General features: G+C 40.3%; 1 protein-coding gene across 2 annotated transcripts; it reads left to right on the forward strand.

Annotated features, from left to right (window-relative positions):
• The first annotated feature begins 9113 nt into the window (after positions 1-9113).
• On the forward strand, positions 9114-27749 carry adrm1 (ADRM1 26S proteasome ubiquitin receptor). Of its 2 annotated transcripts, none has more exons than XM_041205613.1 (9): positions 9114-9462; positions 14395-14511; positions 16094-16220; positions 18004-18090; positions 19736-19820; positions 20780-21102; positions 24797-24954; positions 25983-26085; positions 27478-27749. In XM_041205613.1, exons 1-9 carry the CDS (start codon positions 9250-9252, stop codon positions 27603-27605), a joined length of 1341 nt encoding a protein of 446 aa, XP_041061547.1. In that variant the 5' UTR covers positions 9114-9249; the 3' UTR covers positions 27606-27749. The 2 variants fall into 2 exon arrangements, with proteins under 2 accessions (XP_041061547.1, XP_041061546.1); XM_041205612.1 differs by having other exon boundaries at positions 9115-9462; positions 24794-24954.
• The last annotated feature ends 102 nt before the right edge of the window (positions 27750-27851 follow it).

The raw sequence follows: 27851 nt of genomic DNA on the forward strand, positions 1-27851 counted from the left end.
CCGCAGGGATCAATGCTGGGACATCAACTGTTTACAATTTATATAAATGACTTGGATGAAAGGATGGATGGGATGGTTGCTAACTTTGCTGATGATATAAAGATAGGTAGGAAGGTAAGTTGTGAAGAGGACAAAAGGAGGCTACAAAAAGATATAGATAGGTTAAGTGAGTAGGCAAAGGTCTGGCAAATGGAGTATAATGTGGGAAAATGTACAATTGTCCATTTTGGCAGGAAGAATAAAAGAGAGACATATTATCTAAATGGTGAGAGTTTGCAGAGTTCTGAAATTCTGGGGATCTGGGTATCTTAGGGCATGGATTGCAAAAGGCTAGTATGCAGGTACAGCAAGTAATTAGGAAAGCTAATAGAATGTTCTAATTTATTGTGAGGGGAATTGAATACAAAAGTAAGGAGGTTATGCTTCAGTTATACAGAGCACTTGTGAGACTGCATCTGGAGTACTGTTTTTAAGTACTTTTTTAAGGAAGGATGTAAATGTTTTGGAAGCAGTTCCAAGAAGGCTTATCAGACTTATACCTGGAATGGACGGTTTGTCTTATGAGGAAATGTTGGACAGACTAGGCTTGTATCAGTTGGAATGAAAACAAAAGATGTTGGAAAAACTCAGCAGGTCTGACAGCATCTGTTGCAAGAGAGATAACATTTCGAGTCCGTATGACTCTTTAAGAAGAGTCATATGGACTCGAAACATCATCTCTGTCTCTCTCCACAGATGCTGTCAGACCTGCTGAGTTTTTCCAGCATTTTTTGTTTTCGTTTCAGATTTCCAGCATCCGCAGTATTTTGCTTTTATTTTTGTATCAGTTGGAGTTTAGAAGAGTAAGAAGCGATTTGATTGAAACATATAAGATCCTGAGGTGTTTTGACAGGGTGGATGTGGAGAGGATGTTTCCTCTTGTGGGAGAATCTAGAACTAGGGGTCACTGTTTAAAACTAAGAGGTCATCCATTTAAAACGGAGATGAGGTGAAACTTTTTGTCTCAGAGGTTCGTGAGTCTTTGGAACTTTCTTCCTGAAAAAGCATTGGAAGCAGAGTCTTTGAATATTTTCAAGGCAGAGGTGGATAGATTCTTGGTAAGCAAGGGGGTGATTGGTTACTGGGCAAGATGCAGATTTGAAGTTGCTATCAGATCAGCCATGATCTTATTAAATGGTGGAGCAGGCTTAAGGTGCCAAATGGCCTACTCCTGCTCCTTGTTCATAAGTTAGTATGTACCATTTTTGCCTCATAACAAATTATTAACCTGATTGTACTCTGGGTATTTTTCCAGATGAAAACATAACTCCAATGATATATTTATTCCCTCTAATACAATTTTGTCAGAGGGAGCTGGATTTTCCCAGAGCCTAATTTCTAATTGCAATGTTGTGCACCGAAATTGAAGTGAACCTCAAATCTCAGACCTAAAGAAAGGAGAAGACTTTTGGGGCCCAAAATGCCTTGCAAGATTTTCTAAAATTCAATGACTCTTGTGTTTCAACAGAATAGGTAATTGAGAAGAGCTAGTTTTTGGGAGTGGCTAGGCAGGCTATAGCTCTGCCACTTCTTTACTTTTGTATATTAATTTTACAGACATTGACTTCATTCCAATTTTTTGTATGCTGCTTGTGAAATTGAACATATGAGGGGATGGTAGCATTGTGATAATGTTACTGGATTAGTAAGACCTGGACTAATGCTTTGAAGACATGAGATCAAATCCCACCATGGCAGCTGGAGGACTTCAAATTGAATTAATTAATAAATCTGAAATAAAATACTTGTCTCATTAGTAATGATTACAATGCTATCAGGTTGCTGTAAAAACCCATCTGGTTCACTATTGCCCTTCAGTGGAGGAAATCTGCTGCCCTTACCCAGTCTGGCTTACATGTGACTCCAGGTGCATAATAATTTGGTTGACTCTTAACTGCCCTCTGAAATGGCTGTGCAAGTCAGTCACCAACACCTGCTCAAAGGAAAATAGGGGTGGGCAATAACAGCAATGCTTCATTCCCGAAGAATGAATAAAAAAACACAGGAGGAAGTAATTCTGTCCATTATACCTGTGTTGTTAATAGTTCCAAATTCAAGTTATCCACTCCAAACCCATCTTGAGGCTCTTTTTCTGTATGCTTTAATATTTTCTCCTTCAAGCTTTTATCTAACTTCTCATTATGATGGATTGTTTCAATAGTTATTTATAAAGATTTAATATATTTTGCTAGAAAGAGTGTAACTTTTTCCTGATGCTTCTAATATTAATGGTAAATTATTTCCCCCTTATTGCTGATATTCCACTAGATAATGCCATTTCCTAATATTCAACACTTTTATTAGATCCTCTCTTGTCCTCTCCTCTCTAACCGGAATGAGAAATATGTTGGCAAGTAAAAGCAGTTGAAAAAATTGTTTTGAATGATTTGTTTCATTTTGAAGTTGTTGCTAGTTCCGAATTCATAGGAATGGAAGTAGACCATTCAGCCCTTTTCACTCTGCTTTACCATTCAACTTGATCTTTATGTAGGATTACATAGTATATATGGCACAGAAACAGGCCATTCAGCCCAATCAGTCCATACCAGTGTTTATGCTCCACTTGAGCCTCCTGCTATCTTTTTTCATCTAAATCTACCATCGTAACCAAATATTTCTTTCTCCCTCATATGTATGTGTTGTTTTCCCTTAAATGCATCTGAACTTCAATCACTCCCTGTGGTAGCGAGTTCCACATTCTTACCGCTCTTTGAGTGAAAACGTTTCTTCCAAGTTACCTATTGGATTTCTTGGTGACTATCTTGCATTGATGGTTATGCTCTTTCCCACAAGAGAAAACATTTCCTTTGTATTCTACTCTACCAAAACCATTCATAATATCATCAATTCCATTTACCTGCCTTTGTTCCATATCATCTAACAAAAAATCCATAAATCTCTGTCTTGAAGATTTGAAATTGACCCAACATCCACAAACTTTTGGAGAAGTGAGTTCCAGATTTCTAATGGCCTTTTTCTGAAAATGTGTTTCATAATTTCACTCCCAAATGGTCTAATTTTAAGATTAATCCCCACCAGAAAAAGTAGTTTCACTATATCCAGCTTATAAAATCCCTCCATCATTTTAAATGCCTCAATTCGATGACTCTTCAATCTTCTGAATAAAAGCCATAATTAAGAAATTTGTCCTGAGAATTTAGCTCTTTAAGCTGTGGTAGCTTTCTAGTGAATCTTTGTTGTACCCCTTCCTATGCCAATGCAGCCTTCCTAAGGTGTGGTGCCCAAAACTGAATGCAGTACTCCAGATAGGGTTCAACATCTTTAAAGGCCAACATTCCATGAGCTATTTTATGATTACTTTTTGTACCGGTGCACATGCTTTTTGTGATTTGTGTACATGGACTTTGCTCCCCACAGCTCCTAGTCTCTTGCTATTAAGAAAATATTTGTTTCTCTTTTTCATTTTCAAAGTAGATGATGTCTCACTGATGGTCATGTGATGTATGCACATTGCCAATCTGTATCTTTTTATATCAGTTTAGTGAATCAAATGTTTTTTTAAAATTAGATTGGCTCGAATATCCCATTGATTAAATGCAACCAGGATCACCAACTTAATGGACAGGAAATTTTAGTCAATCATGTTTTTTTTTGCCCTTCAGTGTATTTGAGGTGTCATGACTTTTTTAAGGTATGATGTCCTTGTAAAGATGTCCTTGAAGGTTTTGCTACAAACACACAGTAATGGATTACACCATCAGATACGTAAATCACTAAAAGTAGAAATGCAAGTGGGTTCGGCCAGAAAGGAAGCAAGCAAAATACAGTACATTTCTAGAGGAATAGAATGAAAAAGCAGGGAGATGATGTTAAATTTATGTGGAACCTTGACTCCATACTTGGAGTACTGTGTGCTGTACTGGTCTCCATATTATAAAAATGAAACTGAAGCATTGCAGAAAGTGTAGAAAACAATTACAAGGCTGTTACTAGCATTAAGAGGATGCAGATATCAGGAAAGATCGAACAATTTGGGGCTCTTTTCTCTGAAAAAGGATACTAAGCAATTGTGTTAGGAAAATTGCGGAACCATAGAAAAGAATCACAGAATGGTTAAAGCCCAGAAGAAGGCCTTTTGGCCCAACGTGTCTATACTGGCTTTCTAAAGGCGCAATTCACCTAGTGCTATTTCCCTGTCTTCTTTCTGTAGCCTTGCACATCCTTCCGTTTCAAATACGGATCCAATTTCCTTTTGAAGTCCGCAATTGAACCTGCTTCCACCACACCCTCAGGCAGTGCATTCCAGATTCTGACCACATGCTTCATGAAAGAATTTTTCCTCATGTCGCCATTGCTTTTTTTTTGGCCAATTACCTTAAATCTTTCCCCTTTGGTTCTCAATCCTTCCACTAATCGGAACAGTTTTTTCCTATCTGTTCTGTCCAGATCCCTCATAATTTTGAGTACTTCTATCTAATCTCCTCTCTAAATGCCTTCACGTCCTTCCTAAAATGTGGCGTGCAGAACTGGGCGCAAACCTCCAGTTGAGGCTGAATTAGTGTTTTGTACAATTTTAACATAACTTACTTTTTTTTAAAATTCTATGCTCCTATTAACAAAGCCTAGGATACCATATGCGTTATTAATTGCACTTTCAACCTGTCCTGCCACCTTCAATGATTTATGCACCTCTCCACCTTTACCCACCTTTAGAATTGTGTCCTTTGTTTTATATTGCCTCTCTACATTCTCTCTCCCAAAATGAGTCACTTCACATTTCTTTACATTAAATTTCATCTATCATTTGTCCACCCAATCCAACAACCGGTCTTTTACTTTTTGAAATTCTATACTATCCTCCTCACGGTTCACAATTAAGGATATGTTTTGTATCATTGGCCCCTTGAGCCTGCTCCGTCATTTGATAAGATCAAGGCTGATCTGATTGAGAGGCCTCAACTCTACTTTCCTGTCTACCCCTTATATCCTTTGACTCCTTTGTCAATCAAGAATCTATAAGACCATAAGATATAGAAGCAGAAATAGGCCATTCGACCCATCAAGTCCACTCCACCATTCAATGAGATCATGGCTGATCTGATAATCCTCAACTCCACTTTCCTGCCTTTTCCCCATAACCATTGATTACCTTACTGATTAAAAACCTGTCTATCTCGGCCTTGAATATACTTAACAACCCAGCCTCAACAGCCCTTTGTGGTAAAGAATTCCACAGATTCACTACCCTCTGAGAGAAGAAATTCCTCCTCATCTCTGTCTTAAATGGGCAACCCCTTACTCTGAGATTATGTCCTCTGGTCCTAGACTCTCCCACAAGAGGAAACAATCTCTCAGCATTTACCCTGTCAAGCCCCCTAAGAATCTTATATGTTTCAATAAGGTCACCTCTCATTCTTCTAAACTCTAATGAGTACAGGCTCAACCTACTCAACCGCTCCTCATAAGAAAATCTCTCCATTCCCAGGGTCAACCTAGTGAACGTTCTCTGGACTGCGTCCAATGCCAGTATATCTTTCCTTAGATTAGGGAACCAAAACTGTTCACAGTATTCTATGTGTGGTCTAACTAGTGCCTTGTATAGTTTTAGCAAGACTTCCCTATTTTTATACTCCATTCCCTTTGAAACAAAGACCAACATTCCATTTGCCTTGCCTGCTGAACTTGTATGTTAGCTTTTTTGGGATTCATGCATGAGGACTCCCAAATCCCTCTGTGCTGTAGCTTTCTGCAGTCTCTCTCCTTGTAAATAATATTCAGCTCCTCTATTCTTCCTGCTTAAGTGGCATAACCTCACATTTTCCCACATTATATACTATCTGCCACATTTTTGCCCACTCACTTAACCTGTCTGTATCCCTCTGTAGACTCTTTGTGTCATCCTCACCACTTGCCTTCCCACCTATTTTTGGGTCATCCGCAAACTTGGCAATAGTACAATCGCTTCCCTCATCAAAATCATTAATATATGTTATAAATAAGTCGCGGCCCCAGCTCTGATCCCTGTGACGCTCCACTGGTTACAGGTTGCCATCCTGAAAATGCCCCCCTTATCCCAACTCTCTGTCTTCTATTAGTTAGCCAACGCTCTATCCATGCTAATATGCTACCCCCATACCATGGGCTAACTCAGCCTCAAAAATATTCAATGACACTGTCTCTACTGCTCTCTGCGGAAGAGAATTCCACAAACTAATAACCCTCTGAGAGGAAAAATTTCTCCTCATTGCTATCTTAAATGGGATACCCCTTATTTTGAAACCGTGTCTCCTAGTCCTAGTTTCTCCCACAAGGGGAAACATCCTCTCGGCATCTACCCTGTCAAGTCCCCTCAGGATCTTATATGTTTCAATTGGGTCACATCTCATTCTCCTGTGAACTCCAGTGGATACAGGTCCAACCTGTTCAACCCTTCCTCATGAGATAACCTCTTCATCCAGAAATCAGTCAAGCAAACCTTCTCTGAACTGTTTCTAATGCAATTAAAGGCTTTCTTAAGTAAGGAGACCAATACTGCACACAGTACTCCAGATGTGGTTCCACCAATGCCTTGTACAACTCTAGCAAAACATCCCTAGTTTATGTTCTATTCCTCTTGCAACAAACTGAAAGACTTTCATTTATATAGTGCCTTTCATGACTTTATAACACCCCCAAAGCACATTATAGCCAATTAAGTATTTTATGAACTGTATTCATTGTTGTTACACAAGAGAGGTGGCAGCCAATTTGCACACAGAAAACTCCATAAATAGCAATATGATTATGAGCAGATAATTTGTTTTTAGTGTTATAAGTTGAGGAAGAAATATTGATCACAACACCATGGAGAACTCCCGTACTCTTTGAAATAGTTCCATAGGATGTTGACAACCAGCTGAGAGAACAGATGAGGCGTCTGTTTAATGAAAAATGACATCTCTGACTGTGTAAGATTCCTGAGCACTGCACTGGAGTGTCAGCCTAGTTATTGTACTTCAGTCTCTGAGAGTACAAAATCCAGGTTGGCATTCTACTGCAGTACTAATGAATGATGGCTTTAAAAGTAAGAATGGGTTTAATAGAGCAAATGTAAAGAAGCAGTTTCCACTTGTGTAGAGTCCAGAACAAGAAGGCATAAGTATAAAATGGCCAATAATAGGAACATAGGACTTAGGAACTGGAGTAGGCCATTCAGCCTTTTGACCCTGCTCTGTCATTCAATAACATTAGAGAGATTTAGTTATGGCCTCAATTACACTTTACTGTCTAGCCCTCATAACTCTTGACTCCCTTGTCAATCAAAAATCTATCTAACTCTGCCTTGAATAAATTCAATGATCCAGCCTCCACTGCTTTCTGCTAAAGAGACTTCCACATACTAACAACCCTCTGAGAGAAAAAAAATCTCGTCATCTCCATCTTAAAAGAGAGAATTCTTATTCTTAAATTGTGTCCCCTAGTTCTAGACTCCCCTACAAGTTGAAACACCTTCTCGGTATCTACCCTATCAAGTCCCCTTAGGATTGTATATGTTTCAATGAGATCACCTCTCATTCTTCTAAACTCCAATGGGTACAGGTCCAACCTATTCAGCCTCTCTTCATAAGATAAGCACCTCATCTCAGGAATCAGTCAAGTGAACCTTCTCTGAACAGATTCTAACACAATTATATACTTTTTCAAGTAAGGAGACTAAAACTGTACACAGTACTCCAGATGCAGTCTAACCAAGGCCATGTACAGCTGCAGTAAAACTTCCCTACTTTTATATTTCATTCCTCTTGCAATAAATGTCAATGTTTCATTTGCCTTCTCAATCACTTGCTGTGCCTACATTATAACTTTATGTGATTTGTGAACTAGGACACCCAGATCCTTCTGTACCATCAAGTCTGCAATCTCTCTCTCTCTTTTAAATAGTATACCACTTTTCTAATCTTCCTGCCAAAGTGGACAAGCTCACATTTTCCCACATTATACTTATAATTTTTGCCCACTCACTTAACCTATCTATATCCCTTTGCAGACTCACTACCTCCTCTTGACAGCTTATTTTCCTACCAATCATTGACAAATTTAGCTACCATACATTCCATCCCTTCATCCAAGTCACTTTGCTGCGAGTTATTAAATATCCCCTTTAAAGTCTGCCACTGCATCTCTATTGTCCTACCTTTTAACCTAGTTTCCCAGTTCACTTTTTCAGTCTGCCTTCATACCCTTCTTCATACTTTTACTCATTGATCACATAAGCAGTTTAGGAGGAATTATTTTACACAGAGTATGGTGAGAAAATGAAACTCACTGCTGCACAGAATGGCTGAAGTATGTAGCATCGATATAAGGGAAGGTTTGGTGTGTGATCAGAATAAAGGAGGTAATGGCATATGAGACAGGAAGAGATCATTGGAATAGGATCATATAATCAGAGTGGTTACAGCACAGGAGGAGACCAGTCGGCTCATCATGCCCTTGCTGGCTTTCTGGGAGAGCTGCTCTTAATTCCACTCCCCTGCCTTTTCCTCGTAGCCCTGCAAATTTTCTCACTTCAAATTATCAGCCAATTCTCTTTTGAATGCCTCAATTGAATCTGCCTCTACCACACTCTCAGGCAATCCAATCCAGATCCTAACCAGACACCGTGTAGAGCTTGATGTGTAGTATAAACATTGCCATGGAACAGTTTTTGCTATCTGTTCTTGTGCTGTAAGATTGTAACTCCACATTTTGCTGTTGATGAAATTGAAGCAGCTGGTCCAATACCACACGGCAAATAACATTTCACACGTTTTGCGTCCAGGCCAGGTCGAAAGTGATTGGCATTGAAACACTCCTGTTTGTAAAAGCCAGGTAGAAGAGCACCATCTCTTTTATCTAGGGTTTTGTTGACATGTTAGAGGTGCAGTAACCGCTTGGTAGCGATAGGAGGCAGCAAGCCGCCTCGCGGCCAATGACACAGCACTTCCGCTCAGCTGCGGCTCAGCCAAACCTGACAAAGGAAGTCCTGTGGCGTGATGACTGACAGCTCCGTCAACCATTCAGAAGCCAGGGCGTGCTAGGCGTCTTGACGTAGCGGGCGGGAGGGAGCCGATGGGCTGGAGGGCAGGGCGGGATTTCAGGTTAGGTTGCGAAGACGGCGGTGGCGGTGGCAGTTGGACGGTGATGGCAGAGGGGAGGCTTCGGCTTATTTTTTAATTTTAGTGTTTTTTTGAGAAATCAAAGAAGCCGCTGATTATTGTTGACCGCGCGATGTCGGCTTCGGGAGCGCTGTTCCCCAGCCTGGTGGCCGGGAGTCGGGGCTCCTCCAGTAAATATCTGGTGGAGTTCCGAGCCGGCAAGATGTCCCTGAAAGGCTCGACGGTGACTCCGGACAAGCGCAAGGGGCAGGTTTACATCCAGCAGACTGACGACTCCCTCATTCATTTCTGCTGGAAGGACCGCACCGCCGGCACTGTGGAGGATGTAAGGAGCTGGTTGTACAGGATGGTTTTACATTGGGGGTGGGGGTGGGGGTGGGTGGGAATGAAGGAGTTTTGGGGGTGTTGCTCGGGGGATGGGCGTTGTGTGGGGCTGACCGCGTTCCATTAAAGAGTTTAGAGGGCAGACGGTGGCCTAGCGGCGCTGTCACCGGGCTGGTAAGCCAGAGGCCCCAGGCTAACGCGTCCCGCCGGGTTCGGCTCCCACCAGGGCTGCGGACGGAATTTGAATTCAGTTAATAAGGCTGGCCTCGGTTCACCGTGAAGAATCCAGCTGGTTCACAAACGTCCTTTAGGGAAGGAAATCTGCTGTGAGAGGTGGTGGGGTGGGGGGGAGGGGGGGTCTTCAGAGGTAAAACCCTCGCCCGGCCTTAACTGGTCTGACCTACATGTGAGTCCAGGCCGCCCCCTTGAAAGAGCCGAGTAAGCCACTCACTTCGAGGGAAAAATTAGGGGTGGGCAACAAATGCTGGGCCAGTGACACCCACATCCCGTGAAAGAATAAAGAAGAACAAACTATAGAATGGACAAATGGGATTTGACAGAAATATATATCTAATGTAGGTGTTAGATTGGGAGGATGGCAAAACATGAGGTAGCCATCCATAAACTACAAAGACATTTGTTTCCAAGACAAGTCTGTCTCCAATCCTTTTTCCCCAAGGACAATCCCCCAATGAATAACAAGTTACCAAAGGAAATAGCCATAACTTGGAATCTTCAATCCTCATCTTTAGATTATTCCCATTAACAGCTTTTGTTGGACAAAAGTTGGAGGCATGCGGATATTAGCCGTTGTTGCCGACACAGCTAAAAGTAGAAGCAGCAGAGGCTGGGGGCTTTAGGGGATGGTGGTTGTGCAGGCTGGCTGAAGGAGGGGTTATGGGGTGAGGATGGGAATGGAGGAGTTAGGGGCATTGTAGGGAATGAGGACATGGGCTGCAGGGGGTAGTGGTTGTATCTTCTGGGTTTATGACCAGTATTCCCTCTGAGCTGCGCAGCCATGCAGCAATCTGGAAGTTCCCTGGCACAGGTTGGCCTCCTTAAGTTACGTCACTTGCAAAAAAAAAAGTGCATGTGCTCTACTGAATAAGTTAATGGATGCACTGGCTGTGACTGTGAAGAGTAGGGACATTGCATTGCTTCATGGCCATTGGCTTTGCTTTTGCTACTTGGGGAAGGTTGCCAATTTTGCCAAGTACAAAAAAAAGATAGACTTGGTACAGGGTGTTTGCAGAGAGCTTTAATTTTGATACTTGTTCTATAGCTGATGAACTCATTGAAAACTTTAGCTGATTAATGGGTTAGAGTTTAAATGCACCATGTAGTACTGTGTTAAGGCATGGAGGCCAGAAGGTCTTGGGACCTGGGTTAAATTAATTGTTGGAAATTCTCAGCATATCAGGTGGCATCTGTTGAGAGAGAATTTATGTTTCACATCAGTGATGTTCTGCCACAAGGTAATGGAACCCAAATGTTAACTCTGCGTCTCTCTCCTCAGATGCTGCCTGATTGACTGTGTATTTACAGCATTTTCTGTTTTGTTCTGGATGCCCAGCATCTGTAGTATTTTGCTTTTGAACTGTTGTTGTTAGCTGAGTTAACACAATAGCTACAATAGATTCAGCATTCTGGGTTAAAGGAGGGAAAAGACAGCTCAAAAGCCCACTTCTAATTGACATACAGTGATGACACCCCCATTTCAGACCCCATAGCCCAGCCTACTGTAAAGTTCACTTGTTTGAACTTCAAGTGATGAAGAAATTATAGCTTTACATTTAAATTGTCTGAGACTGTTCAGTGTCATGTGTGACAAATATCGATTTGTATGAGGTAGTGGAATTCATCAGTACTGTGAAAGTGTATCCCAACATATTCAGTACCTTTGAGAAAAGAGGGTGGATAACTTGGCAAAACTAATAATTATAGACTCCAGATCATCATAAGTACTAAGATTTTTGTGAAGCTGACTTTTACAGGATGAGATAGAGACAGATGACAGTAAACTAGGCAAAACTGAATAGGAGAATAGTGGAAAGTGTTGATTTAGAACAGAAGTTTAATGCAGGACAAGTAAATACCCTTAAGGATCAAGAACTCTACTTGCCAAGAGAGAGAATTGCGATCTTCATGGTTGAGAGATAATATAAAACTAAATGAGAGTAGTGTGGATTCAGGGAGCTAAGAGAGATATGAAGAGTAGCAAATGAAGACAACGAAGATAGTAAGAGTTACAAAAAGGACAAGAACGTGTGAGGGATATCAAGATTAAGACAAAAAAGGTTTAGCAATTATATTAGAAAAAAGTGATGTGTGCAATATTGCAAATGGCATCTTGTTGGATATATGGTTTTCAGTCCTCACAGTAGAGGAAGAGGATAATCTGTCTAATAGTTCAAGGAAACTAATGACGATTCAAGGACTGAAACCACTGAAGTTAACCTAAGCAAGGAGCTGTATTAGAAAAAATTAATGGCACTAAATACTGAGGAATCCCCAGGACCTGATGGTTTCCACCCCAGATTTGAAAGGAAGTAGGTGAGAAAATTATGGATGCTTTGGCCACAATCTTCCAAAGTTCTTTTGATTTCAGGAATTGTCCCCTTTTAGAATGGGATAATTGTAACTTCATTATTTAAAACAGGTGAGAAAGAGAATCCGGGACATTATAGATGTGTTGGCTTAACGTCTGTTGTGGGGAAGTTATTGGAAGAAAGACTGATCACTTGGAGAAACTTGAGTTGATTAGAGAGAGCTGATATAGATTTATAATGGGTAAGTCATGTCTGTCTGATGAACCTAATTGAATTTTTTGAGAAAGTAACTAAAGTAGCAGGCAGGAATGTCGATGGTTATAGAGTTTCCAGAAGGCATTCAATTAGGTTCCATATAAGAGACTGTTAACTAAAGCTCATAGACATGAAGGCAAATTATTGGTTTGGAGATTGGTTAGGTGGTAGAAGGCAGACCTTCTATTCATTATATTTATAAGTGACCTTAATAGGATAGTTGAGAACCATATATCCAAGTTTGCTGATGACACAAAGATTGATGGTATGATAAGCGGTGTAGAAAGTAGCATCAAATTGCAAAATGACATTGATAAATTTAGTGAATAGACAAAATTGTACTGGCAGATGAGCTTCGAGGTAGGGAAGTGTGAGGTCATCCATTTTGGGCCAAAGAAGAATAGGTTATGCTTTTTATTCCAATCATGAAAATCAAGGAATGGTGAAGGTCCAGAGAGATTAGGGATTCAAAACACATCACTAAAGTGTAGTGATTCGGTACAAAAGAAGTCAAAAAGGCTAAAGAAAGATTAGTCTTTATAAATTGAGGGCCAGAATTTAAAGAGAAGGAAGCTTTTCCACAGCTGTACGAAGCTCTAGTTAAGCCACATTTGAACTACTATCCACAATTCTGGGCACTGCACCTTCGAATATATTGACCTCGGGAGAAGTGCAAAACCAATTAATCAAAATATTATGCAAGTTCCAAGGGGTATATATGAAGAAATTAAATGCACTAGTTGGCATTGCTTAGAATTTCAGAAATAAAGGGGTGATTTCAAGATTTTGAAAGGAATTGGTGGGGGAGATTAACATAAACTCTTTCCACTGGTGTTGGAGTCTTGGACAAGGAGGCGTAGCCTTAAAATCAGAAATAAAAACAAAGTGCTGGGAAAACTCAACAGGTCTGGCAGCATCTGTGGAGAGAGCAAGAGTTAATGTTTCAAGTCTGTATGATTCTTTGGAAGAAGAGTCATATTGAATTCGAAATGTTAACCCCGTTTCCCCTCCACAGCTGTATTTTTCCTGCTGAATTTTTCCAGCACTTGCTGTTTTTATTTCAGATCTCCAGCATCCACGGTATATTGCTTTTATTTACCTTAAAATCAGAGCCAGGCCATTTAGGAGGGAAGTTTAGAAGTATATCTTTACGCAAAGGGCAGTACGCATTTGGGCCACTCTACCACAAAAAGCAGTAGATGTTGACTCAGATAATTTTAAATCTGAGATTGATATGTTTTTGCTAGCCAACGATGTAAGGGGATATAGTCAAAATCATTGGATGGAGTTAGGTTATGGATCAGCCATAATTTCAATAAATGATAAAACAAGCTAGAAGGGCTCCATGGCCCACACTGTTCCTATAAGATAATGATTCAGGAATTTGTTGAAAAATTGGATTTTGGCCTTTAATATCTGATTTACACACAGCCCACTCAAACACTTGACTTCTTAAACCTGGATAGGTGGCAACCCAACTAACAGGTTGGTGCACTGTTTGTTGGTGGGGCCCATTGCCATCACAATTGTGGCTTGTGGACACTGCTGAAGCATTGTGGCATAGAGCTTGTTGCATATTTGCTAATGTTCTAGCGCTATTCCACCACAACAAACCCCCACACCCTAAAAATTCCCTGAAATTATCTGTTTTCTCTAACTGGTCAATTATGTATCCTTCCTGTTGTTTACCCCACCAGTGATGCTGCCCTTTGGGCTGGATAAGTGCCATACTCTGAATTCCCTCTCGAAATTTTTCTGTCTACCACTACCTCTAAAGCCCTCTTGAAAATCCATTATTTTGACCAAAGTTTTGGTCACCCCCATCTAATATCTCCCTTGTCTTGGAGCCCTTTTTTGTCTGATTGCACCTCAGCGGTGTGCTTGGTAAAGGCATTATATAAATGTAAATTGGTTTTTAAAATAAAATTGAGATAATGTAGACTTGATTAAAGTCTGGTGTGCTCTGGTTATTCGGAGTTTAAAGTGGTCCTAAATTTACTGGAATGATGCTCTCTTGTGAAAAACTTCTAGAAGAAGTAAAACCATGTACAAAAAATGTACTGAGGTAAAAGTTAAGAAACTGAAGTTTTTTTTTACATGATGATTGAGTTGGGGTGCTGTTTCTACAGGACCTGATCATTTTCCCTGATGACTGTGAGTTTAAGCGAGTGGCCCAGTGTACTACAGGACGAGTGTTTGTGCTGAAATTCAAAGCAGGTTCGAAACGGCTTTTCTTTTGGATGCAGGTAAATGTTAAAAGATGCTTTTGTTAAAAATGTTAAAAAATGTTTTTAAAATAAGTTTCTTTCACTGTGCTTTCAATTCTTGTTGATACCTATTATGAATGTACTTATGCAACTACAGCTGTAAATGAAAGAAAGTCAGTCGTTTCCTGTTGATTTTTTTCAGCTCATTCGTTTGATTTTTCCCAAATATGCTGTTGGAGATTTTCAACCCAATGGAGAAACTTCCCTAAGTAATTATTCTGTAACTGAGCACATGGTCTGAATGTTTAGGCTATGGATTGTTTAAATCAGTTTACCAATCCCAATTTTCAGTGGCCTTAGAGAAATTGACCAAGTTAAACAAATTCTGTCTTAGTATTTAACATCATAATCATGGCTGCATGGAAGATCAACCAATTAATTTGAAATTGCTTGTATTTTATCTTATCAAATCACTGAACAAAGTAAAAAGAGTCTGTCTAGCGTAGCTCGTATTTTGTTATGAAGCAAACATGTGCTAGACTATTAGGTCGCACACTGTCCTTCACCTCAGGAGTAAATGTTTAGTTCCATCCCAGAGCAGTGGGATCAGCATTTTCTCTGCTTATTGTAAAGATTTTCAATTTTAGCCTAATTCCTGGTATGTGCATGTTCATTGTCCATAAATTGTCAGTCTTATTCTAAAAAGCTACTGGTATAAGAAACATGCAACTGTGTGTTGTTGGAGTAAGCAGTGTTCTGGTGAAGTTGGTGTTAAGGAGCATGGTTAGAGCAGTCCATTATCTTGCGGAGGTGTCTGTTCTATTTGTCTTCATGGGTCACATAGGTACAAGGAACTTTAGGCCCTTGTGAATTTTAAATCCATGACAAAAGCAAAATATTGCTGATGCTGGAAATCTGAAATAGAAGTTAGAAAATCCTGGAAATACTACACACCAGGCAATGGCTGTGCAGCTGAGTAGTTCCAACATTTTTAATTTTTATGTCAATCAATATTTTTTGTACTGCTAATCTGAGTTAGGATTTAACCACCAGCATGGAAATGATGCTTTAGTAACTGTCCTTTCTAAGTCTCTGCACTCAAAATTCAAACAGAACAAACCATTGAATGAAACTAGGACTGAGTAGTCTGGTGTTGCAAGTTTAGATTATAGAGGTTGAGACTGCATGTGCCTATTAACTGCAGCTTGATGATCCCTCCTATCCCTATGTAAGAAAGGTCAATGCTGACACTGGGTATCAAAATGTTAATTATTCAACCTGTCCCTTTTAATAGTAGAATAAAACAAAAACATTAAAGCACTGAGATGTTGGTTGTAGTTGAACAAACCTAGATGTTTTCTAATATGCATCATTAAAATTTCCAAATTGTTTAATTTTCTAATGTTAACATCATAGTTTTGGGTCCAGAATGCCATCAATAGAGCTTTTGAACCAGTGCTTCCCCATACTCTTGCACGTTTTTTGATGGAAAATGTTAATTGAAATTTATATTTTTGTAAATCCATACCTTTCCCTCTTCCAGATCTCCTGAGACAGATACGCTGTGGGTAATGATTTTAGACTCACTTGTGATCCTTAACTATTGTGTTTAAATCTTCAGGAGCCCAAATCTGATAAAGATGAAGAGTTCTGCCGTAAAGTCAATGAATATCTGAACAACCCACCAATGCCTGGTGCTTTGGGTGGTGGTGGCAGCAGTGGAGGTCATGAGCTAGCTGCACTTGGAGGTATTCCATTAGTTCATTAGAATTTGAACTCTGTGTAACCATTATAACATTACATTAATGTATGAAGATAACTTCTAACAAGAGTAGTTTTATTCTTGTTTGACATCTTCACTGCTGTGTGGAAGAAATGAGTTTTCCTTTCTTGACAGTTTTTTTCCCAGTTTGCCATCTTACTTGAATCTCTTGGCTCCTTCCTGGGATTTGTTCTACAGATTACCTTCAGAATCTTGCCAAAGTAGCAATCATTTAAGTGTACGCCTTGGCAGTAAACATTAGCAAATTATTTGACAGTTCTATTAGGTAGGATTTGCTGCTGGTCCACTCATGTCTTCGGCCAGGACACATCTAGCATGAGTTGCGTATCGCAATCAGATTGGGGAACCTAACCAAATTTTCCCTTTTCTTACCAATGGGCATTGACCATGGTGAATTTTATCTGTTCCAATACAGGCTGAGATCATTACAGAACCTGTTGGCTATGTGGCTCAATTAGTTGCTTGATAATCTGAGTGAATAAGGAACTCAAAGTATTTTCTTTCTTACGTTTTTCAAAATATAATTTTTTTAATATACTAATGTATTTTTCTTGCATTAATTAACTATTTTTATGTAATGTGAATTGTGATTGCATGTGAAAAGCAATATTAAGAAAAATCAGAGTAATAGCCAGTTCCTGTAGTTTACTTGTAAAAATTTACAATTTTTATTTTAAAAAATGGATTTTATTGTTTAAAAGAGCAGTGTTGTGCTGCTTGTATCAGGTTTTAAATTGAGTTTACATGGCTTTCATATTCAAGATTTTTTTTTAGATGGGTTCTTCTAAGTTTGGGACTGTTAAAATTCTAATGAATCTTTGGGCAAACCAAAAGCAACATTTAAAATGTGTAGAAAACTGCAAGTATGCTCGTGCCTACACAGAAACGAGCGGTTTATTATCTCTAATCAATAACCTGTTTCTGTGCCCTAATATTCTTTTGGTCTATTTTTTTTCCACATGTGCCACCTTATCTAATCCCATTCCCACAGTCATTCTCCACATTTTTTATTTCTCATTTCCAAGCAAAAATAATTAATTCAGCATGAGCTATTGATAAAGCATTCTACATTCAAAAAACACCTTTTTGGTTAATTTTTCTTCTAACCTCCACTTTAATTGTTTGTGGTCATTTTAAATTTTGTATCCTCTTGTTACCATCTCACAAACCAATGGAAGTAGTCTATCACTTTTTACTTTATAAACAATGGTATCTTGAAGACCTCTCTAAAGGTCCCTGGTAACATTTTCAGCTCTATTGAAGAAAGCCCTAACTTCTTAAATTGTTAAGGAATTTGTCAAGTGTGAAATGTGAATTTAAGCTGCAACTTTTCTAATGCTTTTATATCTCTTAATGGTACGCCATACTTCGCTGATGCCTGACTAAGGCCTTGTTCTGCGTTACCTCGTACAATGTTACAAAAATATCATTTTGTGTCGTGTGTGATGTACCTCTAAACCCAAAACCAAGTAATTAGTTTGCTTTATTGCTTCTGTGCTCCATGAAAAAACTTGTTCCCAAATGTACATTTTCGCCCATTTGAACTGCATTTGTCACCCCTCTGCCCACCCTTCTAGCCTACCTCTCTCTTCTGCAACTTTGCACAGTCTTCATAACAGTTTAGTGTCATCAGCAAATTTTGATATTTTACCAAAGTCTTCTAGATCATAGTATGTAGATCATATGTATAGTAAATAAGAGGAGCTGAACACAGACTCCTCTGATTGTCATTCATCTCTTTATTCCAGGAGAAAGTGGATTGCAGAGTCTTTTGGGTAACATGAGTCATAACCAGCTCATGCAGCTGATGGGAGCAACCGGTTTAGGTGGACTTGGTAAATATTAAACACATTTTATAAATAAATTTGTAGCAAAAAGCAACTTATAAAAACTTCTATCCTTACTGGATGGAAAAAATTTATTTTCAATGAGACTGGTAGAATTCCACACAACTGGAGAAGACAGGAGAAGAGAGGGAGGTTTCTGTTTACAGCGACTGGGAACATTGTAATGTAAGTTAGCCTGAGCCCTGCTGCATACTTACATGGAAAACAAGAATAGGAACATGGGGACTTAAAAGGAAACATCTTATGGTGCAAATCTGTTTTCAGATTGAAAAAAAAAATTTGCTTAGCCATCTGATTGCTAGGTTTTATTTCTAACTTTGCACAAACAACTTTGGCCTGCAGCCCCATCTATAGTAAAATGTGTGGTTTTACAATTAATTATTTATGTAATTTGAGATCTCCACATGATTTACCCTTAAGGATAAGTATGTATAAATGAGTGCAGATTAGGTAGAAAAGAAAGAAATATGTTATTTTAAGAGTTTTGGTGCTGCCAATGTTTTCAGTAACACAAAAATGTTAATACTGTATGTGCAAATGTTTAGACCCCATCTTCCATATATGTAAAGGAGTGGTGCTGTTCTTTTACAATATTTTCTTAATTTTACATGTTGCCCAGTGCAAAAATATTTTTTCCTAGTACGATATAGTGTTCAGTGACATAGAGTTGGATTTAATGTAGCCTGTGGCTGTGGGAACCATTGCGGCTGTGCCCACTTAATTGTGGGAGAGGACCCGTGTCAATCTCCTGGTGGCAGGCAAACCTGCCCTGATTAATTTGGAGGGCAGAAGAGGCTGACGTGGGATTCCTGTCAGCTGACAGCAGCATGTCCTGCCTCAGGGATTTAATGGGAGTCAAGCGGCTTTTCCGTGCCGTCTGAAGACTGCCCACCAGCTGTCTTCTGGAGTAGGGGTGGGGTTGGCCTTGTTATCAGGCACTCTGACTGATCGCGGGACCCGGCATCAAGATGGAGAGAGACCGCTGAAAGCCACCCTCTGCCCTTGTCCCTGACCCCCATCTTGTCCTCACTCACCTTTTGGCCTGGAGTCCCACAAGATTCTTGGGCCTCTGATGGGTGCAGTTGCCAGCTGCCACCTCTTGCAGCTGGCAGCAATGAGTAGCTGCTGGCCTAAGGTTGGCTGGAAGCTCTCAGCGGGTGGGGCTTCCACCGCCGGGACCTCAATCATGGGGGAGGCCCGACTACAGCCTGAAAAGCACTTGATTCCGTCAGGCCTCCCCCACAGAACTGGCGGTGGTTCCCCGCTGGTTTGCTGACCAGTGGACAAAGGCTCCTGTCACCCCACAAAATCCAGCCCATAGTTACCAAAGAAAACAAGTTGTCTTAGTTCTGCTTCAGGAAAAAATTGCATCCTTGCTCCCAAATTAAAGTTCTTCTGAGTTAGAAAAATTGCAGATCATTGATCAGTGACAGTCAATCAGATTTTTCATTTTATTTGGTAAATAAAGCTTCTCCTGTTCCTGAAAATGATGTATGCTAAGGAAACTTTACCTTTTGACAGGATTTTCAGAAAATTTTCTTTCTATGTTTTACATTTTGGCATGCCCCATTTGATGAGCGTAAATCCTAATAGCTGTAGTGCTGCAACCTATTGATGTCATTTTTCTTTCCAGGAAGTCTGGGTGCGCTCGCAGGGCCAGCTGGTCTCGCTGGCTTACTTGGCAGTGGAGGCCCTACGGCTGCTGGTAGTTCTTCAGGGTAAGAAGCAGTACATTGGAAGGTAGTGCTGAGAATACAGATAATTTACACACATGTTATCATTAATATCTGTGGCTGCATGTCTCAATTTGTCTGCTAAGCTCAGGTTAGGCCACAACTAGAATATTGCAGCCATTTCTGGTCATCGCACTTAGCAGGGATGTGAGGGCCCTTGACAGGGTGCAGAACAAGTTTACAGGATGGGGGATTTTAGTTACAAGGTTAGGTTGGACAAACTGGGGTTATTCTCCTTGGAACAAAGGAGATTGAAGGAACATTTGATGGAAGTATACAGGATATGCCATAGATTTGAATAAGGTAAACAAGGAATACGGTTCCCATTAACTGTTAGGGGACACAAGTTTAAGGTTTTGGGCAAGGGATACAGGGGGAATGTGAGGAAGAACTATTTTATGTAACGAGTGCTAATGATCAGGAACTGCTCCCCAGGAAGGTAGTGGAAGTAGAACAATCAATGATTTCAAAGGGAAATTGGGTGGTCACTTGAAGGAAGTAAAGCTGCAGGGCTACAGAGATCGAGTGGGGCAGTGGAACTGACTGGATTGCTCCACGGAGAGCCGGCATGGATTTGGTAGGTCGAATGGCCTTCAGTATTGTAAATGACTCCATCATTTTCATTACTGCGTTTGTGTTCATTCATAATATTCTATAGCGGATGCATTTCAATAACAGTTTTTGACAAAATGCCGAACTGTATTACAGTTTTCATCATGAAAAGCAGACAATGAAGAATCTTTCTCTAGTTTGAAAGTAAAGGTTGTACTTATGTGATGTAATCAATCGTTTAGATGATGGTGCAGTGAAAAGATAGTTGGTTAAAACTAGATTAGATCATCATCTGTGTCCTCTTCTTCTCCCCTCCCTCCAGCGTGCTACTCTTCAGTTTGGCAAATCGAGTCACTGATCTTTTCTGTAATCGTGCTTTTATTTGTGTTTAGCTCACGAAGCCAGTCTGCAGCTGTTACTCCATCCTCCACGACCTCAGCAGTTCGCATGACTTCAGTGCCTTCTGTTGCCGCAGCAACAACGCCAGTACCTGCTCCCACAGTAGCATCCACGGCAGTGCCGGCGGCGGCAGCAGCAGCAGGTCTAACGACACCAGCAACATCAAGTACAAGTTCTACATCTGCATCTGGATCTCCATCTGTTACAGCATCTGGGTCTGCAACAAGCCCAACTCAGCCCATTCAGCTCCGTGACTTGCAGAGTATCTTGGCTAGCATGACTGTTCCTGCCGCAGCTGAAGGAACTGGACAGCAGGGTAAGGAGCTAGTTCTGGAGATACTTAAAACATATGAGAAAACAACCTTTGCCAGTCAAAATAGAATTTCGGTCATGTATTTGTAATTGGCTTGCAGTTTGTATGCCTTTTGATTAGTAATTTAAAATGGCTGCAATTAGTCATGTTTGCAGGCCACTCTGAGCCATTATTTATGGGACCAAAGAATCATCATGGTAAAGGCCATAACTCTGTAAGATGTAAGGTAGTTATGGAAAAGGACAAAGATGGACCCAAAATAAAGGTCCTGAATTTGGTGGGCGGGGGGAAGGCCGATTTTAATATGATAAGACAGTATCTGGCCAGAGTGGACTGGGAGTAGCTACTTGTCGGAAAGTCTACACCAGACCAGTGGGAGTCATTCAAAAAGGAAATAGAAAGTTCAGGGCCAACATGTTCCCGTAAAGGTGAAGAGTAGGACCAAAAATCCTGGATGTCAAGGGATACGGAGGATTGGTTAAGGGAAAAAAAGGAAGCTTATGGCAGAAAGAGGGCTTAAAACACCAGAAGCCCTAGAGGAGTATAGAAAGTGTAGGGAGGCACTTTTTTAAAAAAAAAAGTAATTAGGAGAGTGAAAAGGGCATGAGAAAACACTGGCAGGCAAGATAAGGGAAAATCCCAAGGCGTTTTATAAATATATTAATGGCAAGAGGATAACCCGGGAAAGAGGAGGGGCCAAAATGGCAATCTGGGTGTGGAGCTGGAGGACGCAGGTGAGGTTTTAAATGATTACTTTCACCTGTGTTCACTATGGAGGAGGACAATGTAGTGTAGAAATCAGGGAGGGGGACAGTGATATACTTGAACAAATTAGCATTGAATGGGAGGAGGTGTTATTGGTTCTAGCAGGCTTAAAAGTGAATAAATCATCAGGCCTGGATGAGATGTGAGGCAAGGGAGAAGATTGCAGGGGCTCTGACTAATTTTCAAATCCTCTCTGGCCACAGGAGAGGTTCCAGATGACTGGAGGACAGTGAATGTGGTACCATTATTTAAGAAGGATAGTAGGGATAAACCAGGTAATTACAGGTCAGTGAGTCTAACATCAGTGGTAGGGTGACTATTGGGGGGAAAAAAGTTCTGAGGGACAGAATTAATTCACTTGGAGAGGCAAGGATTAATCAGGGACAGTCAGCATGGCTTTGTCAGGGGGGGCTCATGTCTAACAAATTTGGTTGAATTTTTCGAGGAGGTGACTAGTTGTGTAGATGGGGGTAGCGCAGTTGATGTAGTCTACATGGGCTTCAGTAAGGCTTTTGGCAAGGTCCCACATGGGAGAATGATCAAGAAGGTAAGAGCCCATGGGATCCAGGGCAATTTGGAAAATTGGATTCAAAATTGGCTTAGTGGCAGGAGGCAGAGGGTGATGGTTGAAAGCTGTTTTTGTGATTGGAAGCCTGTGACGAGTGATGTGCCACAAGGATCAGTGCTGGGACCCTTGCTGTTTGCAGTGTACATTAATGATTTAGACATGAATGTAGGAGAGATGATCAGTAAGTTTGCAGATGACATGAAATTTGGTGTCGTAAATAGTGAGGAGGAAAGCCTTAGATTACAGGATGATATAGATGGGCTGTAAGATGGGCAGAGCAAATGGAATTTAATCCTGAGAAGTGTGAGGTGATGCATTTTGGGAGGACTAACACGGCAAGAGAATACACAATGAATGGTAGGACCCTAGGAAGTACAGAGGATCAGAGGGACCTTGGTGTACATGTCCATAGATCTCTGAAGGCAACAGCACAGGTAGATAAGGTGGTTAGGAAGGCATATGGGATACTTGCCTTTATTAGCCGAGGCATAGAATATAAGAGCAGGGAGGTTATGTTGGAGCTGTATAAAATGCTAGTTAGGCCACAGCTGGAGTACTGTGTGCAGTTCTGGTTGCCACACTATAGGAGGGATATGATTGCACTGGAGAGGGTGCAGAGGAAATTCACCAGGATGTTGCCTGGGCTGGAGTGTTTCAGCTATGAAGAGAGATTGGGATAGGCTAGGGTTGTTTTCCTTAGAGCAGAGAAGGCTGAGGGGGGGTGGGGGGCGGGGGGGACCTGCTAGAGGTATACAAAATTACTTTTCTCCTTAAGAGGTGTCAGTAACCAGGGGGCATAGATTTAAGGTTAGGGGCAGGAGGTTTAGAGGGGATTTGAGGAAAAAAATTTTCACCCAGAGAGTGGTTCGAATCTGGAATACACTGCCTGAGGGTATGGTAGAGGGAGGAACCCTCAACATTTAAAAAGTATTTAGATGAGCTCTTGAAACACCATAACATACAGGCTTACGGACTGTGCTGGAAAATGGGATTAGAATAGATAGATGCTTGTTGGCTGGCATGGACACGATAGGCAGAAGGGCCTGTTTCTATGTTGTATAATGCTATGACTCTAAAGAAGGAGGCCTTCTAATCCATCATGCCTAGGCTGGCTCTTTGATAGAGTTATCCATCTAGTCCTAGTCACCTAATATGTTCCTTTCAAGTATTTATCAAATCCCCTTCTGAGAGTTACTATTGAATTTGCTTTCACCACCCTGTCAGGCAATTCCGGATCAGTGACTTTTTAAACAAAAAAATCCCAATCGCCTTAAATCATTCCCATCTGATCACTAATTTTTCTGCCACTGGAAACTGTTTCATCTTTCTTACTTTATCAGAAGTGTTCATGGCTTTGAAAACTGCTATCAACCCTCCTTAACCTTCTCTGTTCTAAAGAAACCTACAGCTTCTCCAAGTAACTGAAGTCCTTTATCTGTGGTACCATTCTATAAATCTCTTCTGCACTGCTCTGAGGCCTTAACATCCTCCCTAAGTGTGGTACCCAGAGTTGAACACAGTACTCCAGCGAAGTGTTTCTAAAAGGTTTTGCATAACTTCCTTGATTCCCTGTGCTCTTAATAAAACCAATGATCCCATCTGTTTTTTCTTAAACTGCCTTTCAACAGGATCTTTCTGTGGCCATCATTGTTCTTATACACACTGTACCTTAAAACAGATTTGTTTAATTGCACATTGTTTTCAAAGTTGGGGATGGAATGGTGATAGCCCTTATCTGCCTCCAAGAAATTTGTAATATTATGAAGTAGTTATGGTTTGTGATAAATATGGAAATTCTTAGTCCTTTCAAAAAGACATTTGATAGTAGTATTCCCTGCACCACTGGATCTAGATAGCTAGCTTGATTTCTGGAGGAATTTCCCAAGAGTTATGCATTTTTGTCTCCTTTGGGGCTGTCTGGCCCTGTACCTCTGGCTTTGTGGCAGTTGGCATTACTAGATGGTGAGTTGCAGAAGATCATGCCATCTAGTGTATTTTGGTCAAAGTTTTAAAGCACAAGAGCTGGGAAATGAAAACTGTATCTGACAGTGGCAAGTGTTCTACCCCTTTTACTGTGCAACTCTTGGGAAGACAACACAAAAATGGTTCTCTGCTGCAATCAGGTCTTTTATGTCCATAATGGGAGAGCTATGTATTTACTCTTCAACTCAGCCTCACCAAGTTTCCAAGTACTTCTATGGCATTTGAAAGTCTTGACCTTTTGTCCTTCTACCCAAATGTTTGCACAACACTGAATTGCAGAGGACATTCTTGGTTCTGGATGGGGAGCATGATAACCTGAGATTTTTAAACTTGGTATGCAGAAATAATTGCATATTTTGAATTGATTTCTTTTTCTAGCAGTGGATTTATCCAGTGTGTTGACACCGGAGATCATGGCTCCTATTCTGGCGAATTCAGAGGTTCAAGAACGATTATTACCATACCTTCCAACAGGAGAGTCACTGCCTCAGCCTGCAGAAGAAATTCAGAATACGTTAACGTCTCCTCAGTTTCAACAGGTTTGTTAATTTCTTTGACATGTTCAAATTTATTAAAATTTGAATTTTTCTGCCCTAAGTGATAGATTTGAATTTGTGGTTTAATGCCCTTTAATCCAAATTGTGCAGTACTAAACATGTAGTTCTGCTAGACATATATCCTGACTGAATCCATTTTTAAAATGCCTGTTCTTTTATACAAGAATTCTTTTTTTTTTTTTCTCCCAGTGCCTATGGTGTAAATGTAGTTCCCTAGCACAGATCTGCCAAGGGTAAAGTAATGTGAGCATGTTGCTTTCCCAGGCAATGCTATAGTTGCTCACCCCTCAAATGATGTTAGGTCTGTTCTAATTACTGGAATTGATATAATGCCCAACAGTTCAATACACATTGGAGAAGCAATTTGTATACCTATAGGTTCTAGTCTGATTTCTTAACTGGGGCAGTGAGTGCATTGGCAGGTTGTAATATCTAGTGATCAGGTTTTAGTCATTCACTGAAAGACTCTAGGTTTCCCTGAAACTTGAGGTTGAATTGCTCAAGTATGCGCATGCAGTATAAAATGCTGCCATGATTGAGGTGACATTGAAGATGCCACATACATTTTGGCAGAGTCTAGCTAGGGTATACAATATTGCCTCCAACAAACTGCCATGGATATCTAATTGAGCGTATGTTAAGTTTTTATTATCATGTTTGTTAAAGACAAAGCTTCTTTCAAAAAAAAAATTCCAAATGTTCATGCACGTCACAGAAGAACAAAGCTGATTTAATATAATAGAGCTGGAATTTTCTTATTTAATAAAGTAGAAATTCATGGACTAGACCAATTAAATTAATTAAACTAAAGTATCTTGTATCTGTAATACCTTTTAATTTTTTTAGTACAGGAAGCACACTGTTAATATCTGCATGTACAAGAAGTAACTTCATGTCTTTGCCAATCTTTGGAAGCTTTTATTTCAAGTAAATATGCAGATGCTCATACTTTCTATAAAGATATTAAAGCTGACTAAAACTATACAATTTTCTTCTATAAATTTCTGTAGGCCATGAGCATGTTCAGTGCAGCACTGGCCTCAGGACAATTGGGCCCATTAATGAGCCAGTTTGGTTTGCCAGCAGAGGCTGTGGAAGCAGCTGGAAAGGGGGGTAAGTGCCTTTTCATATCCTATGACTAGGTTCACAGTTGCTTTTATATTTAAACCTGAATCTTGGGCAAACATGTTATGACAGAGAGAATAGTACTTGCGTGTGATGACATTGATGTGTGCTTACTGGCCCCAGGAAGATCCCCAGTGTCTGGAAAACCTAGAAAAAAAACTACTCTTGGTTTGTTTTGATGTCACTGAGGCCTGCACATGGGAGTTAATGAGCTGCATTTAATGATTGCAGCAGAGTCCACCAGCAGGAAAAAGGGTGGCAACCCCACCATGGCCACTTCCAGGAGGCCTGAAGGGATTTAGTCCCAATCAGGCACTTACCTTATAGGGGCCTCCAGGCTCCTGTGAGGGAAATTTCCCCCCGGAAATCTTGACGTAGGACAGGTGTTCCATCTCTGAGAGCTGCCAGGCTGACAGCGCTCTGGCCTGGGCAGTGTCACTGGAGCGGTGGCCACTGCTGGTACTGCAGTGTGGCCTGCACCATGGATTGATGACAGAAGAAGGCTGTCCTTGAGCCTTCTCACCTTGGACTAAATTGAATGGAGGCAGGAACTACGGGATCTCCACCCTGCACCTTTCCATCTGATCACACAGCCCCATCCACCCCAACTGGGGCATTAAAATCTGAAGGTAAAAACCCTTTAAAATGAAATTGCCCTGAGTGCCGCCTTTGCTTTGCTTGTTTTAATGATGTGGCTGTATTTGAATGCCTAAAACTTTAAGAAAACTCTGTGCCTTTGTCTGGTAAACCTATAAGAAAATATTGTGGATGTGACATTGTATCATTGGTTTTTATTCCACCTCAGTTGGACTGACCTTGTTTGACACCATTTACATTGAACCTGCTCTGTAAGGTACTTTGTTGTGATTTACAGAGCAAGGCAACATTTAGTAATATAAATGGTAATTATCTAAATTAAATCCTGCTGCGCTAATTTGAAACTGGCCCTTTTACATTGATTATTGTCTGATTCTAGTGGTTTTAGTATCTTATTGCTACATTAGGTTTTGATTTTTGACTCTGACATTAGAAGCAAATATAGGCCAAACTTAAAACAAAGGGAAAAAGGTTTATGGTGGCTATGTCGATTTTATGTAATGAAGCTCGGGTAAGATCAAACCTATTTTGAATCCTCATTCAACTTGGATAAACACAATCTTTCAATCTATTTTTTGTTCTGGTCCAGTCAAAAATAGCTTTATGGATCTTGGGAGTGTTTTTTTTTACCTCAAATTGATTCAATTTAAACGTACGTTACCTTACACTTACTTTATTAGTTATGAAAGAATTTAGGTGAATATAATAACGAGCCTGTGTTTCCATTTTGAATTAGAGGAAATAAGGTCTGTGTGTTCTTCCATTTTCCCCACCCTGCTGCAGATGTGGAAGGATTTGCCAAAGCAATGCAACACAGTTCTGCCTCCTCAAAGACAAAACTCGATGACAAGGAAGGAGACAGTGAATCAAAAGACAAAAAGGATGAAGAGGAGGATATGAGTTTGGACTGAAACTATTCACCTATGTTTTTCTTGAAATCATTTATAAAGATGTTGAAGTAATGATAGTGCACTCAGTTTAAAGATTAGTGAAATTGTGCATTTGCCTTCTATTAACCTGGATACTAAGCAATATTAAAGCATTTTAGAGCAAGAGAATTTTGTGAAAGTCTGTTATTTCCAATCCTAAAGCTTTGAACTAGTGTGTAATCTGATCTGAACAGAACAATAATGGAGTGGTTTTCCAACTTTACTGTG

The sequence above is a fragment of the Carcharodon carcharias genome, chromosome 14, assembly GCF_017639515.1.
Source record: "Carcharodon carcharias isolate sCarCar2 chromosome 14, sCarCar2.pri, whole genome shotgun sequence".
NCBI classification, from domain to species: Eukaryota; Metazoa; Chordata; class Chondrichthyes; order Lamniformes; family Lamnidae; genus Carcharodon; species Carcharodon carcharias.

Coding starts and splice junctions, on each gene's coding strand:
- adrm1 (XM_041205612.1), top strand. CDS start 9,250: ATGTCGGCTTCGGGAGCGCTGTTCCCCAGCCTGGTGGCCGGGAGTCGG. Junction 14,512..16,093: donor GGCTTTTCTTTTGGATGCAG/GTAAATGTTAAA, acceptor TTAAATCTTCAG/GAGCCCAAATCTGATAAAGA. Junction 18,091..19,735: donor AACCGGTTTAGGTGGACTTG/GTAAATATTAAA, acceptor TTTTCTTTCCAG/GAAGTCTGGGTGCGCTCGCA.